This window comes from Thalassophryne amazonica, chromosome 12 (assembly GCF_902500255.1).
Source record: "Thalassophryne amazonica chromosome 12, fThaAma1.1, whole genome shotgun sequence".
NCBI classification, from domain to species: domain Eukaryota; kingdom Metazoa; phylum Chordata; class Actinopteri; order Batrachoidiformes; family Batrachoididae; genus Thalassophryne; species Thalassophryne amazonica.
Window position 1 is genome coordinate 72,142,260 of NC_047114.1, and position 17,547 is coordinate 72,159,806.

Sequence of the window (17,547 nt, forward strand, 5' to 3'; positions counted from 1 at the left end):
TAGACTGGCCACTGAAGTTTTATAAAGTGAAAATATCAGATATATGTTTTAGTTTTCAAGTAATGCATTAATTTTTAAGGTTTTAGTATGGATATGCTGTGTCCAGGTGCATTATGGGTAGGATAGGGTACTCTCAGTACGTTCACAACATGAGAAGTGCATTTGAGACATTCTGTGCAGGCTCCACAGACAACAGCATTAAACTCTAGTGCCTAAAACTCTTGTGAATATATTCTCTGGGTTTCTAGATGTTGTTATTGTGTTTGTGTTTATTAAATTCCACGCATCTTAAACGCAGCAGACACAGATTATCTGGAATTTTGTTTTGGCAAGTTTTCAAGGTCTCCACTGCCATCTACTGGCCAGTAGTGTTCATGGCAGTATTCGCCTTGAAGCTGGGCTGATATTTTCAATCACTGTACTCGGTTCCAGCTCAAACTGTACGACAGAACCGCACGGTGTAAAAGTTCAGAGCGCACGATTTATGTTCTCACACACATTGTGCGTTCAAAAACCACATGTCGGACTCATGTTTCCAGAAGCAAAACATAAACAGAAGCTTTTTTCAAACTTAATTTACAAAAACGCCCGATGGGAGATATCAAAGTTTAAAAAAAAAACATTACAAGACAGGTCTGCAGTGTTTGCACATGCACAGTGCGAGAGGTTGTAGCGCTTCAGCAGCGGGATACCCTCACGACGGCCGATCAGAATATCAAACAGGTTTGATTTTCATCTGACCATATGATTGCCGATCAGGAGGTGGTCGTGAGATGTTAAGCGCAGCTCGTTACTCCATGTATACTAAGCGATGCAGGATGCACGATTAACCTGAAACTCGGTGCGATCCAAAAAATTCTCACCTGAATGAAAAATCAGCTGAAAAAGGGCCAAAACCTGCACTGGCACCAGTAGATCATGGCAGTGTTCTATTTATTTTGACACCGGTTATATCAGACTGTTATCTAATTACAACTTGGCTTTTTTTTTTTTTTTGAAAATGCCTTTTTTTTTTTTTACAATTAAAAAAATGGCATATTTTACAAAAGCACATTTATCTATAAACACCAACACACAACACACCTCACATTAACGTGTTGGTTTACATAGAATGAATGAGTCAATTAATCTTATCAATATCTTAACTTTGCACAAATGACAGAATTGACATTAATGGAGTTATTCTATCAGTATTCATTTTATTTACACCAAACCATAAGTCAGCATTGCTTTATTTTCCAAGACCTCCGCCTGACAGCAGCGTTGCGATTGAGTAGAGAGCTGAGCTTTGTGGCTCCTCTCAGCTGCGTTTGTGCTGGAAGCCATGTAGTAAACTGAAGCTTCCAGCAGGGGGCAGGATGCTCAAAGACATAAGTGCTGATTCATTGTTTGGGTCTGTCATGTCACCTTTGATGCTACCAGAAGCGATCATGGTGTTAAAACTCAAAATCAGCTTGTTAGTAGTTGCAAGTGTACCGGAGACAATACTGGAAGTTATTGGTTATCTGTAACTTCCGATACATTTTGGGTGGTTTATCATTTTAGCTTTATCAAAGATAACTTTTCAGTTATCTGATTATCTTTTATCGAAGTTAATTTTTTTGGTTATCTGTGCCCACCACTGGTGTGGTATCTGTTCCTGAAATCCTCCTTTCCTGTGCACTGGCAACATTTCCTGTATATTTGTTTTATGAATTGTTTTGTAATTTGTGTCTGTAGCATGGCCCAAGCAGAGGGCCACCCCTTTGAGTCTGGTCTGCTTGAGGTTTCTTCCTCAGAGGGGGTTTTTTCTTACCACTGTCGCCTGTGTGCTTGCTCTGGGAGTTGGTAAGGTTAGACCTTACTTGCATGAAGCGCCTTGAGGCAACTTTGTTGTGATTTGGTGCTATAAATGAAAATAAATTGAAATTAATGGCTACAGACCGCAGGGTGCCGGACTGACCGCGAGATACCATGCCTGAAGCTGAAGCAGCACACTGCAGTCTGTGTTTGGAATGGACTCAGCCACGGGAACAGGCCCACTGATGGGATGAGGAATGCTTGATGATCCCTGTCTGTGAAATAAATGCTTGTGTGGTGTTCTCATCAAATACATCTTCTTTGTTATGTTGTTTTGATTTTGTTTTCTGTTTAATAGAATAGAATGTCTTTATTGTCATTGTGCATATGAGCACAACGAAGTTATGTGTAATATTACTGTGAATGTGTGTCATCTCCAGGAAACACTGCTGGAGCTGCTGTGTGATGCGGTGGCGTCGTCACTCCGGCAGGGGAAAGGTCTTGTGATCAGCGGATTTCCCAGAGACCTAAGGCAGGCAGAGGAGTATGAAGCCAAGGTCAGAGGTCATGGACTACAGACAGGAGGCCTGTGGTCAAATCACATAAATTAAAGGAAGAGAAAGAAAGTAGTGAAGCAGTGTGTAAATGAATGCAAAGAAGCAATTCAGTGTGAAATCATTTGATTTGGAAATGTGTTTAACACGTAGAACCCACATCGGTGTGAAAAGTATGAATTAAATATGACTCGTGTTGTTAACTCAGAAAGGTAAAGAAATTAGATGAAGAATCTGGAAGTGGTGATAGAAAACAGAGATGTAGGACAAACAGAAGCAGAATGTTCAGAGTGACATATTTTCTCAGTCCAGTTCAGTAAAAGGATAAAGTGTCACTTTGATAGCGATTTAAGTGACGTTTTACTCATACTCTCCTCTGATATGTGTGTGTTGGTGTGTGTGTGTCAGATGGGAGAACCTAATGCGGTGCTGCTGCTGAGTTGCTCTCCGGACACCATGTCCAGTCGTCTGCAGTCCTGTGGAAGATCCTGCTCCAGTTTCCATCCTGACACAGACTCTGCATTGCACCGGAGAGCCAAAAGCTTCGGCAGCAACAGCCAGCCAGTGGCGGCTCACTACAAGTGCAAGAACCTGCTGCACATGGTAAGACTGATATGAGAGACAGAGCGTGTGCACAAGGTTGAGGGTTAAAATCCTGTCGGAGATTAATTTTAACTTCTAGTAGCACCATTCAAGTGTTGACATATACAGTCAAATATTTACCTCATTATCACCCCTATTTTATGTATCTATCATTTGATAATATGTCTTCTGAAAATTCACACAACACACCCAAACACAGTTGTGCAGCAAACAGCCACAACATAACAGAAGTACTAACAACACGCAAAGACTGCACCGCTGCACTCAACTTATCGCTACCTGGTTGGCGGCGATGAGTAAGATTTTTTGCTTTATTGATGATTTTACTCTTACAGAACAAACTATATTTTCCAAATTTTGTTCTTTTATTTGCAATGCATTAGGCAAAAAGATTTGCATCCTCTGGGCAAAAATTAGTTTTTGTATTTGTAGATACTTCCATTGTGTTGTGGAGCTTTGTGAAGTGTTTCTGTTTTTGGATGCATTGTGTGAATTTGCAGCCAACACTTTTTCAAGCCATATTGTTGCAGGTGTATTTTCTGTGTTTGCAAATTTGTCTTTTGGAGACTTTTTTTTTTTTTTTTTTTGATAGAACAACCTGTTGCAGATATTTTTTGCATTTGTTTTCTGCATTTGGGAGTGCTGTCTTAGTTTGAAATGTAGCCCCTACAGGCCACTGCATTTTATTTTTATGGATTGCATTCATGATCAAAGAGCTTAACAGTGATGCCTCACATTCACCCATTCTCTCACACACACATGCACACCGATGTCAGGGTGCTGCCACGTAAGGTACTCACTCAAACCGAGAGCAACACTGGGATTAAGGTCCTGAGTGAAATTCTGGTCTAATGGGGATTTTTATTTACTAGTTTGCTTGTTTATTTATTCATTTTAATGAAGGTTTGCATGTCTGAGTTCATTCATTTATAGTAATTTTTCTTTTCGCTGAATGTTCCATTTGAAAACATTCCAACGCCCTGCAGAAGTAAAACTGTATTTAAGGTTGGAAGGATTTGATAAAAATCTGTAAACAGTTTCATGTTGCCTGGTTTTGCCTTATAATTACTCCTACTTTGACAGTCATACATGATCCCATGTTTGTACAACTGTCAAATTATGTAAAAAATGGAGGAGATTAAATGTATTTATTTTATCCAGTATTTGGTTTTAAAAATCCATAAGGCCTGTTTCATGAACTCTTTGTAGAAATATAACGAAGTTACTCTGATTATTATGCATGCAGTTTCACTCACTAGCCACTTCATTAGGCACGCCTGTTCAATTGCTCATTAAAGCAAATGTCTAATCAGCCAATCGTGTGCCAGAAACCTTCTTCACTTAAGCATGTAGACATGATCAAGAGGATCTGCTGAAGCTTAAAACAAGCATCAGAAAAGCACAGGAAATGTGATTGAAGTGATTCTGAATGAGGCATGGATGTCGGCGCCAGATGGACTGCTTTGTGTTTTTCACAAATTGCCCATCGACTGCGATTCTCACACCCAACTATTTCTTGGGAAATTGGGTGTGTGTGTGTGGGTGGGGTGGTGGGGGGGGGGATGGATTTTATAACGAGTCTTGAGTTCTGCTGCAACATTCAGATGTGAACACGAAAGCGTGGATCCACCGTGCCTTGCTTCAGTAGTTTAGGCTGCTGTTGCAGTCATGGACCATGTGTTATTTGATCCATACCAAAATGTCTGAGGCCTGTTTCCAGCGCTGTGTTGAATTGGCAGTTCTATAAAGGCAAAAGGGGGTGCAACAGATGCCGGACTGTGGTTGCGCACTGCTCCTAGTGGTTGAATTGTGTCAGTAGTAGGGCGTGCATAATGAAGTGGCCGGTCAATGTATGTCCAGCCTTATATAATGCCTAGAAAAGCCTAGGCATTATGTAAAATACAGGGAGTGAATAGACAGATTGAGTCTATTACCTTTAAAGCACTTTCAGCATCTGATTGCGGATGGAAACGCACTATATAAATGCAGTCTATTTATTACCTCCGTATATTAACACAAAAACATAAATGCTGTCATTTTGTACATCTCCAAATTAAAAGAGCATATAAAGAGGACAAACTGATTAAATGTGGTTCACTTGATGCACCAGATCAATCCAGAAAGGAACATTGCTTTGCTTACTTGATATCCCATAGATCTGTAGTAGAGAAGCTTGAATCTTCGACTGGACTGGGTTGCTTGACGCGAGGACGTTTCGCTTCAAATCGCAGAAGCTTCCTCAGCTAAAATTCTTGCTCTGGTAGTCTGACTTCTGTCTTGACTCTTGTAGAGAAGAATAAACAGAAGCCAGCTATTCTGGCTTCTGTTTATTCTGGCTTCTGTTTATTCTTCTCTACAAGAGTCAAGACAGAAGTCAGACTACCAGAGCAAGAATTTTAGCTGAGGAAGCTTCCTCGCGTCAAGCAACCCAGTCCAGTCGAAGATTCAAGCTTCTCTACTATGGAAACCACCTGGACAACTGAGAGCCTACACAGAACATCCCATAGATCTGTCTGCCAACTGGTGATCACTGCCACCTGCTGGACATGTCTGAAATTACTGCAGGGAATAATCACATGCGTGATGCAAATTTGAAGCAAGGGTGATTGACTTTGCATGTAGTCTGAAAACAGATTTTGGAGATGACAGACGCTGCATTTCTGCTACGAGACAACCTTTGAGTCTAATTTAGTTGAACAAACATTATGCAGTCAGCGGTGCAGTGATGCCAATTTAGAATGTTTTATGAAGACGATCCAGTTAACTTCAGTGTGAGAGGTTAAAGACTTTATACATGCAGGGTGACTGTTTCTGAGACAAACTGTTCCTTTAAACACATCAAGGTCGACATTGTGGCCCACAGTGCTTATTAAAGTTACAGCATGTAGCAGTTTGACGTTTATTTTGCAGCGCAGCCGGAAGACTGAAGTAAAAAGAAGAATCAGTGGTTTGAGGACACTCATTTTTGTGAAATGGAAGCTCATACATATTGCTTATCATAAGAGAAGGCAAGAGAGTGTGAAGGGAAACAAAATCACAACCCCTGATTGCATAATGCAATCAACTGTAGCTTTAAGATACTGATGCTTCTGAACCGATTCCTCTGTCTGCAGATTGACGCGGAGACATCACCAGATGAAGTGTTTGCTCAGATCTGCCAGGCCATTGACTCCGATTCAGCATTCTGATTGCTGTGACCCCCCAACGACAGCCCCGTCCCAACGTTCTGCTGAGCACATGGCCCAGCAGCTCCCTGTGAAGGTCTCCCGTCTCTCTGCAGCATCACTACAAAGACACTCACCCCCACTTACCTGCATCAGACATATGGTTTATTGAGCTCCAGTAGTGTGCATGTCTAACCTGATGTTTTGTAATCCATTTCTGCTTTGAACACCGACATAGCACCTGGTTGTCACATTCTGCTTCACCTTCTGGTACTGTCGCTCTTATAAAAGCTGCCAACTGCCGGACTGAGGCAGATAACTGTACAGAAAAAAATATTCCCTGCTGTGGCTGAGAGCATGTTTCTTTGTTGAATGTGAAGTCTCTGCCTTCCTCCAAGGAACAGAGAGGGTTCCCGCGATGCTGCAAAGTGAAATGTCAGTATGTGGACAAAAATAGTAAGTGCGCGTCCATGCTCTCACCCACAGCACGCTTTATACGGTAAGAGGCATGCAAGCTTTTCTTTCATTAAATAAAAAGCTGAAAAGGAGTTAAGAGCATTAGGAAAATTTGCATTTGTATGTTTTCAAGCTCACTGTACAGGTTCTCATCAAGTCTGGTATTAAACATTCAATAAAGTCAATGCATTTGTTAAATGGAGTATTTTTTGTGTGTGTGGGCGCGTTATATTTGGTGCAGAAAGGCAATAGCCCCACCTGCTGGTGAAAAGCTCTCAGCAAAGAAACTTCAAACTAAATAAAAAGGCAAAATGCACAGACACCGTCCAAGTATACACTGCATGCACAGTTAGTGGGCGAGTATTCTGACTTCGTCATTCATTTTCTATACCTGCTTATTACAGTTCAGTGCCACAGGGAAGCTGGAGCCTATACCAGCAGTCACAGGGCTAGTCTGCATAATTAACAGCCAGCTTCTTTACCTCAAACAAAATGACCAAAAACAGATTTCACAGATATCAAAAAGCCAATAATTGTAAAATTCCTTTCAGAGGGATGCAACACTCTTGAAATAGCTAAGCTATTGAGGCGTAAACACCAAACATTTTGTTGCAAACTGTCAACAGGATTTTTTGGGGGACCAATACAGATATTACATAATTTAAAAACTAAACTTACAATACTTATGTATCAGCTGATATATACATAAAATGGCAATGATTCCTGACATTTCATAATCAAACCCTTATGGCAAAGAAATATAACTGAAGCTTGAGGTTTTAGTTTAAATGTGAGCTTTATTTTATATAGCCATGAATATAACTAACAACTCACCAACATATGTCACACTGCCTTTACTTGGACTAGCAGTCGCTGTGTGGCATCTCTCTGCATTTGCATAAAATAGACATCTGTTTTGACCCCCGCCTAGCTGGCAGCATAGCAACCACTTGTCTCTTGTTGCTGTAAAATGCCCACCCTGATTGAAAATGAATGGCAGCTGGTTGCTTTGCAGCTGTCTCTTTTAGCTAGTGGTGTAACAATACACTAGCTCCATGATACGTTACGTAATTACATTACTGTTCCCACTAATTATATAGAATCTATGGAAAATGTTTTAACTTTAAAGAAACTCATTATTCTTAAGTATAAAATGTAATCCTTGTTTTATTAGTATTTCTTACATGCAATAGTTGAATTTTTATACTATCATACCCAATTTTTGAAAAATGATTTGATTCCAAGCTTCAGGATACAATTATCATGGTTCACATTGCAGTTACATGCCTGCTTTTCGCAAATGTGACCAAGGGATGATGGGGACCCAGCCATGATTCACAGAATTCTAAAGTTACAGCGCCCTCTGCTGGCCAAACTATACAATGACTCCATTTCCAACAGCCAGTATTTTCTTGCATTGTTTGGTAAAATAAGTTTTCACATTAGTAAAAATAAAGCAGATACAGATCTTTATGTAACGCTCATATCAGCCAACCGATGTTGGTTGGGCTGAAGAAAAGATGCAAATTAACTGCAAAGAAATAAAGAAAATTAAATGTGATGCTACCCAGAATCCATTATCCCCCAGTCTCCCTATATTCCAGAACTGCAATCTACCTAAAGAATCCAGAAGTACAAGGTGTTCAGCATTCACACACATGGCCAAGGTAAGGAAGCCTACATTACCAGTACTGAACAAAACTCAAGTTGAAATGTTAAGATTAGGCCAAGAAATATGAAGACAGATTTCCTAAGGTTTTATGGACATATTATGAAAAGTGACTCTTGATGGCCCAGACAGATGGGCTTGCAGCTGAATCATTAATGGGCACATGCCACTTTTCAGATGCCAACTCCCACACATACTGCCAGCTTTTAGCAGATACAGTGCTTCACTTTTTCTACATTTTTGTGTTACAGCCTTATTCCAAAATAGATGAAATTTTTTTCATCAAAATTCTACACACAATTGACCTGCACAATTCTACACACACAAGTGAGCCTCAATTGCATCCTGTTTACTGATCATCCATGAGATGTTTCTACACCTTAATTAGAGTCCACTTGGGGTAAATTCAGACACAATTTGGAAAGGCCCACACCTGTCTACATACAAAGTCCCACAGTTGACAGTGTATTTCAGAACACAAACCAAGCATGACATCAAAAGAATTGTCAGTAGACCTCTGAGACAGGATTGTCTCGAGGCACAAACCTGGGAAAGGATAGCGAAACATTTCTGCTGCTTTGAAGGTCCCAATGAGCCCAGTGGCCTCCATCATCTGTAATCGGAAGAAGTTCAGATCAATCAGGGCTCTTCCTAGAGCTGGCTGCCCGTCTAAATTGAGTGATCGAGGGAGAAGGGCCTTAGTCAGGGAGGTAACCAAGACCCAATGGTCACTCTGTCAGAGCTCCAGCATTCCTCTGAGGAGAAGAACCTACCAGAATGACCATCTTTGCAGCAATCCACCAATCAGGCCTGCATGGTAGAGTGGCCAGATGGAAGCCACTCCTTAGTAAAGGCACATGGCAGCTCACCTGGTTTGCCAAAAGGCACCTGAAAGACTCTCAGACCATGAGAAACAAAATTCTCTGGTCTGATGAGACAAAGATTGAACTCTATGGTGTGAATGCCAGGTGTCATGTTCTCAGGAAACGATAGGCACCAGTGAAGCATGGTGGTGGCAGCATCATGCTGTGGGGATGTTTTTCAATGACAGGAACTAGAAGACTAGTCAAGATTGAGGGGAAGATGAGACCATGAGAAACAAATTCTCTGGTCTGATGAAACCATCATGCTTCATCATGCTTGGAGGAAACCAGGCACCATCCCTACAGTGAAGCATGATGGTGGCAACACCATGCTGTGGGGATGTTTTTTTAGTGGCAGGAACTGGGAGACTAGTCAGGATTGAGGGAAAGATGAATACAGCAATGTACAGAGAGATCCTGGATGAAAACCTGCGACAGTTCATCTTTCAGCAGGCCAATGACCCTAAGCACACACTCAAGGAGTCAAAGGAGCAGCTTCAGGACAACTCTGTGAATGTCCTCGAGTGGTCCAGCCAGAGTTCCAACCAGAATCTGATTGAACATCTCTGGAGAGATCTGACAATGGTTGTGCACCGACGCTCCCCATCCAACCTAATGGAGGTTGAGAGGTGCTGCAAAGAGGAACGTGCAAAACTGCCCAAAGATAGGTGCACCAAGCTTGTGGCGTCATATTCAAGAAGACTTGAGGCTGTAATTGCTGCCAAAGGTGTGTGTTAAAGTATTGAGCAAAGGGTGTGAATACTTATGTATGTGATTTTAGTTTTTTATAATTATTTTTAATAAATTGGCAAAAAAAAAAAAAAAAATTCCATCTTTTCCATTTTGGAATAAGGCTGTAACAAAGAAAACGTGGAAAAAGTGAAGTGTTTTGAATACTTTCCAGATACACTGTACATTCTTCAAGGAGTGGTACAGGAAGAAGCCTGCATCATTCAAGGCAGCCATGATTTTTATGCAGGACAATGCTCCATCACATACATCAAAGTAGTCCACTGCTTGGCTACCCAGCAAAGGCCTCAAAGATGACAGAATAATGAGATGACAGAAAACAACCCAACTCTTGAACAGCATTTGGAAGGCGGTGATTGCTGGTGTATGAGAAGTTGTTCAACAGATCAAGAAACTGAGGATGAAGCTATTGAAAAGAAGCTTGGGTATGTTGGTCACTGAATAGTTTTTCAATGTCAAGAGTTTGTTCATTTTCAGCTGTTCAGGTGGCAGGTTTATTATCATTTTGGACTGGCTGAGAACACCATTTGTCCAACAATAAAATGAATCCCCAGGAAAACTTGCCATATAATTGTGTACAGGGCAGCTCATCATCTTCCATGGAAGACCAGTCTACAGGTTTGCATGTATGACATTTAAAGGATGGCGATTTCAAGAAATGGAAGATACACCCGTGGTTACATTAACAGGAACTCAAACACCACCTTTTGTCATTGTATTTGACCTCAAAAAGTTAAGATCATAACTGTTGAACAAACGATTTACATCAAGGACAAAGTGACTGAACTTGGGACAGACATGATCAAATGTGAAGGCCACATGGAACCACAAATTACAGCATCACAAACACAAAATTAATTTGCACAACTCGGGTCAAACATGTCAGCCCAGAGTGTATCACTCTGAACTTTTTTTTTTTAAACACTTTGTATTGAATTAAAATTATTGTAATGCCACTTAACTGTTTGTTGTGATTTGGCGCTATATAAGAAAAAAGTTGATTGATTGATTGATTGACTTAATCATAACAACAGCAATCTTAGTCTGTTTTTAATGGGAAATATAACTTTAATCCATTTTTTGCATGACTTCATTTAGTTGTAATAAATAAAAATGTTTAAATATTGCAAAAACAAAATCTACAATTAGTAAATCATACAAACTAAACAAAATATTAGGCAGCACTTCAAGTCACCTACAACATAATAGAGGAATCATGTGTAGAAATACTATTTCCACAATTTTATTTCCACAGTTCTCCTCTAGAAATCTTTTTTTTTTTTTTTTTACATTACTTTTTTTATACATAAGAACAGACTGTTATACAGATACTGAAGCAGGGAAAAAGGGGTGAGGAAAGGAGACGAAAAAAATAACGTACAAAATGGTGTTGAGCACAACAAAACCTACGCATATATATATATAAAATTATGTGTGTCATTCCACTGTGGAGGCACCAACAATTACCTCAGATTTTTTTTTTTTAAATAGATTAATAAAAATACAATCTTTTAAACAGAGATTTAAATTGAACCGCAAAATTAAAGATCTAGACTTGAGGCATGAAGACTGGATCAACAACAGAGATGGAACAAAAAAAATTTAAATGGCACACAGCAACTAGCGCTGGTTATTTTCACCATATACTTGTACACTCAACATCAACAACAACAGCACACATTGGGGGTGGTGAGAAAACAAAAACAGTCCTGTGTTTTGGGGGTTTTTTTGTTTTGTTTTTGTTCATGATTACTCTTCATGCTGTAGTGCTTCTTTACTAGACACGTTCTGTGAAAAGAGGAGAATCAGATGAAAAAAATTGTCTGTGACTGAAAGGTTTTTGAAAAGTGAAGGCTGTATGACATCTAACACACACAGATCTGCTGAACCCAGTCTGCAGCTGAATACCTCAACCTTGGTATCAAGTCCACCCCCCACCCCCAAAAAAAACACTGGATGATTTTTCTCAAAAGCCACAAATCCCTTTGAGAAAGTGTGACTCATAAATATTCAATCTACAGATACCTAGCTAGCACTTTTTTCACTCTGGTAGAACATGGAGGCCACTCACACATACACACACCATCTATGTGTATCACAGTTGATGACATCACTGTCCACTATGACGCACTGGACAATCACACATCTCCATTAGGTGGCGCTTCACCAGACTGATGCTCAATTCTCCAGTTCCAAAGCAGCACAGGGAGATACCGAATGGTGGCGGGAAGAAAGGAAATGAGACAGCCCTCCTGGAGTCAGAGAGCTTGGGAATGTTGGTGTGCCTTCTGTTTTTTTTTTTTTTTAATTAGAGTTTCACTTCAAATAACAGATCTATTAATTAACCTGTCTTAGGTGGCGCGAGGGCCCCTGTTCTTTGGAACCAGCACAGCTGGCCTTACTTGAGTCAGAAAGGCCAGTTACCAGTCCCACCCACCAGCAGCAATGTGGTCTGCTCTGAGGCCCCCTGGCTGTCCACCTGCCAGCTGGCCTTCCTGCCTTGTGGCGGGTAAAGCGTTTATCGTGGACTTGGGGGTGGAGCCATGCACAGAGTGGCCTGTGTGGGAAACGTGGAGAGAGCCTGGAGCTAGAAGAACCTAGGATCCTGTCATCTGTTGGCTGGGAAGTAATTAGGATCCAAGTAGTTGTAGCCCGTGCTCTGTGGCAGGCAGTAGTCTCTGTCCAGAAAGGTTTCTGGCCGGTACACTGGTTCCAAATGGTGGCTGGACTTGTGTGTTTCTGTCTTGAAAACACTGAAAAACAGAAAACATGTAAAATCTGCGTTAAAAGCCTTGTACTGTAAATCCATCAGTAAAAAAAAGGCAATCATCGAAAAAAGTGCTTTTACATTAACTGACAGTTTGGGACCCTGTGGGTCAGGAGAGAGTTACTGCCCCAAGTGGAAGAGTTTAAATATCTTGCAGTCTTGTTCACGAGTGGAGGTAAGCTGGACAGTGAGATCGATAGACAGACCGGGGTGGCATCTGATGTTTTATGGGCACTATACCAACGCCCCATGGTGAAGGAGGAGCAACTGAGCCAGTCAATTTATATTCCTATCCTCAGCTTTGGTCATGAGCTTTGGGTAATGACTGAAAAATAAGGTTGCAGATAGAAGCAGCAAAAATGAGATTCCTCTGTCAGGTATCTGGGCTTACACTCCTGGACAGGGTGAGAAGCTCGACTATGCGGGAGAGACTGAGTCGAGCAGCTGCTTCTTCACACTGGCAGGAGCCAGCTGAGGTGGTTCGGGCATGTGGTGAGGATGCCCCCAGTCGTCTCCCTGGGGAGGTCTTCCAGACACACCTGAATGGGACAAGGCCCCAGGGAAGACCCAGGACACGGTGGAGGAATTATATTTCATAACTGGCTTGGGAACACCTCAGGTTCCCCCGGGAGAGATACAGGACTTGGCCGAGGATAGGGAAGTGCGGGTTGAGCTGCTGGGTCTACAGCCACCGTAATTTGGACCTGGATAAGCGTACAACATGAATGAATGACAGTTCATTCTCTGTAGTGTCAAAGTACCTATATATGCATCAAATCCTTAAAGAGGCACAAATCACAAATTTTACCAAATACTTGTAAAAAAAAAAAAAAAAAAAATTACCATAACTAACGCTGCTGCATCAGCAGTTGCACAACTTCTGAAAAACTCATTTTTAATGTAAACCAAAAATTGTTCAGAAAATAAGGAAACATGATCAAGAATCTGACAACTTTTAGTCATATCCCACGGCAGTGAGGGCTGATACTGCATCAAAACTGTTAAATTCTGGAGTCTATCCACCCTTCAGACACAGCAGAGGCTGGAACAAATCATTCTGAAATGAGACGGTCTAGCCCATGGATCAATACCATACTTTCTGGAGCACAACGCACTAAAATACCCATTGCAGTTTTCATTTTTGGGGAAAGAAGGCTACATACATCAGCTGCATTCTAAGCAGCAAGGCTGTGAAATGAAAATGGCGAAATCCAAGGAAAATTTGCAGGGGGTCTTTGGAGCGCGCAGCCCCCCAGGAGCAGGGGCTTAGGGCCCCCACGGGGCCCCAGAAACCAAATTAATTTGTATCTACTGATACATTTTCAGCATCTCCTGGAAGAAAAAAAATCTCAAAGAAGTGCATATTTAAATGATCCTAGATTCAACCTTTCATTTGAACTGTCAATGATAATGTTGAAATAACAGAATATGATGTGAAAGTAGGACCTGGAATGATTTTCCTTTTAATTGTAAACCAAATTATACATTAACTCAGAACAATTAAACCACATGCAATTCATGAAGACTGAAAAGACTGTTAAAGCATTCAAAAAGCACAGCTAAAGCTTGTAGAATATTTTGAAAAAGCATGGTAAAATATCAATAACATACCTTATACAACCCCTGGCAAAAATTATGGAATCACCGGCCTCAGAGGATGTTCATTCAGTTGTTTAATTTTGTAGAAAAAAAGCAGATCACAGACATGACACAAAACTAAAGTCATTTCAAATGGCAACTTTATGGCTTTAAGAAACACTATAAGAAATCAAGAAAAAAAATTGTGGCAGTCAGTAACGGTTACTTTTTTAGACCAAGCAGAGGGAAAAAATATGGACTCACTCAATTCTGAGGAATAAATTATGGAATCACCCTGTAAATTTTCATCCCCAAAACTAACACCTGCATCGAATCAGATCTGCTCGTTAGTCTGCATCTAAAAAGGAGTGATCACACCTTGGAGCGCTGTTGCACCAAGTGGACTGACATGAATCATGGCTCCAACACGAGAGATGTCAATTGAAACAAAGGAGAGGATTATCAAACTCTTAAAAGAGGGTAAATCATCACGCAATGTTGTAAAAGATGTTGGTTGTTCACAGTCAGCTGTGTCTAAACTCTGGACCAAATACAAACAACATGGGAAGGTTGTTAAAGGCAAACATACTGGTAGACCAAGGAAGACATCAAAGCGTCAAGACAGAAAACTTAAAGCAATATGTCTCAAAAATCGAAAACGCACAACAAATGAGGAAAGAATGGGAGGAAACTTGAGTCAACGTCTGTGACCGAACTGTAAGAAACCTCCTAAAGGAAATGGGATTTACATACAGAAAAGCTAAATGAAAGCCATCATAACACCTAAACAGAAAAAAACAAGGTTACAATGGGCTAAGGAAAAGCAATCGTGGACTGTGGATGACTTAATGAAAGTCATATTCAGTGATGAATCTCGAATCTGCATTGGGCAAGGTGATGATGCTGGAACTTTTGTTTGGTGCCGTTCCAATGAGATTTATAAAGATGACTGCCTGAAGAGAACATGTAAATTTCCACAGTCATTGATGATATGGGGCTGCATGTCAGGTAAAGGCACTGGGGAGATGGCTGTCATTACATCATCAATAAATGCACAAGTTTACGTTGATATTTTGGACACTTTTCTTATCCCATCAATTAAAAGGATGTTTGGGAATGATGAAATCATTTTTCAAGATGATAATGCATCTTACCATAGAGCAAAAACTGTGAAAACATTCCTTGCAAAAAGACACATAGGGTCAATGTCATGGCCTGCAAATAGTCTGGATCTTAATCCAATTGAAAATCTTGGTGGAAGTTGAAGAAAATGGTCCATGACAAGACTCCAACCTGCAAAGCTGATCTGGCAACAGCAATCAGAGAAAGTTGGAGCCAGATTGATGAAGAGTACTGTTTGCCACTCATTAAGTACATGCCTCAGAGACTGCAAGCTGTTATAAAAGCCAGAGGTGGTGCAACAAAATACTAGTGATGTGTGGAGCGTTCTTTGTTTTCATGATTCCATAATTTTTTCCTCAGAATTGAGTGATTCCATATTTCTTCCCTCTGCTTGGTCTAAAAAGTAACCGTTACTGACTACACAATTTTTTTTCCTGATTTCTTAGTGTTTCTTAAGGTGCGTTTACACATAAGCAAGACACGTTACGAATGTCATTTTTCTGTCATTCGTGACACATTCCTGACATTCTTAATGTGACTTAACGCATCTGAATATGTTTCTTAATAGGGTGTGTTGGTGCGTGATATTCTTGATATTCGTGGAGCATGATTTGCCTGTCAAAAAAATCTTCCACGAATGTCACACACCACCCTCATTTCGTCTCACGTCGTGGAGGTCGCAACCAAGCGTATTGCTCCGTCTTGATGAGTATTGATCCTTAATAGAACGGACAACGTTCGTAGTGGTTCCTGTGATGGTTCTTGGAGCCCAAACTGTCACGCGTTATTACGAAGTGACACGGAAACTGTCAAGTTTTGACACGACTTGTAACGCGGCGTCACATTTCACTGTACGCCACGACAGATCAGTTTTCTGTCATGTGGCACAATTAAACTCAGCTCCAAATGTCGTTCCACAGTTCCTGCTGAAGCTCCTCAGGACGTTCTTGCAGGAGAGCCGCATGAAGCCACACATCTGGCGCTGTACTCCTCCTCCTCTCTGCGCCACTCCATGGCACAGAGCCCAACTACGCATGCAGTCACAAAGTTCTTCTGAAAAAACTGGAGCGATCTGAATTCGGTTGGATGAATATGGGTGTGTGTGTGGAGACAATTCACCTCGTTCACAACATGACAGAACTTAACGATGCGCTGTTATGCGCAATAGCACGCAATAGCGCGCGATAGCGCGGAACACTATTCTTGAGTGCGTAATGGTTCCTGATAATTCTCCGGCAACATGTGCCATTAATCGTAACGTGTGGTAACAGGTTACAGCAGTTCCTGAGGACACCTGATGCCCCTGCCCCGAATCATCACATTCGTGATCAGCGGCCAAGAATGTGGACTTCGTGGCATTCGTGACTTGTCGTTGTTATGTGTAAACGTAGCATTAAAGCCAGAAAGTTGCCATTTGAAATGACTTTAGTTTTGTGTCATGTCTGTGATCTGCTTTTTTTCTACAAAATTAAACAACTGAATGAACATCCTCCGAGGCTGATGATTCCATAATTTTTGCCAGGGGTTGTAGTAAAAAATAATAATAATAATAAAAAAAAGAGTCACTTAAATTCTTGTGTGAATTACTGTAAATCTATTAAAAGCCACAATTTTTTTCCAATGCAAGAAAGTCTACATTACAATCTAGAGTCTGAAATCCTGTTTGAACAGCACAATATTTATTTTCCAGGGAGAGAAAAATTCTTACTGTGTTTCCTGATGGCACAAGATGCAGTTCAGTTTTCCCGTCTCTTTAGCTTTAGCTTCTTGAGCGCTTATTAAACTTATTTAAACTGTCTTTCTCACCATTATCCCTCTGTCCGACGTCGCTCCATGACAGACATTCCGCAAAATTCTTCTTTTATAAAGTTGATAGCTCTAAAAGTATCTGATGTCCACATGCTACATTTACTAGCAGTCACATAGCGTCGTCGTAACAACCAACCAGTCCCACTTTACGGTAACTGACATAACAGCCACGCTTTGAGTGAGGAATTTTTCTCTGGAGTTCAGCAGATCCAAGGACAGTTATTTATGTCCGTTATACAAGTCAGTTTCCGCTGACTTATAAAACTTGCACGATGTCATTAAAAAAAAGAATGCCTTGTGATACGTATTTTAAAAACTCAGTGAGGATCACGATTACAGAGTCAACCCCCCCACCCCACCGATGATAAAATCCACAGAATTCCTCAGATCCACGGAGGTTTTGCTGCCCTGAAGCAGCCTTTTTAATGTGACA

General features: G+C 40.9%; 2 protein-coding genes across 2 annotated transcripts in view; one reads left to right on the plus strand and one right to left on the minus strand.

The window, feature by feature from the left end:
• Window positions 1–6,660, plus strand: part of ak5 (adenylate kinase 5) — a 294,513-nt gene extending 287,853 nt beyond the window's left edge. Inside the window, 3 exon segments of the mRNA XM_034183075.1 lie at window positions 2,220–2,336; window positions 2,742–2,936; window positions 6,050–6,660. Coding sequence (XP_034038966.1) covers window positions 2,220–2,336; window positions 2,742–2,936; window positions 6,050–6,124 — 387 coding nt within the window. The 3' untranslated portion in view covers window positions 6,125–6,660.
• A 4,407-nt stretch (window positions 6,661–11,067) lies between these two features.
• zzz3 (zinc finger, ZZ-type containing 3) overlaps window positions 11,068–17,547 on the minus strand; it is a 46,916-nt gene continuing 40,436 nt past the window's right edge. The window contains 1 exon segment of the mRNA XM_034182600.1: window positions 11,068–12,591. Within this exon segment, the coding sequence (XP_034038491.1) occupies window positions 12,447–12,591 (145 nt within the window). The 3' untranslated portion in view covers window positions 11,068–12,446.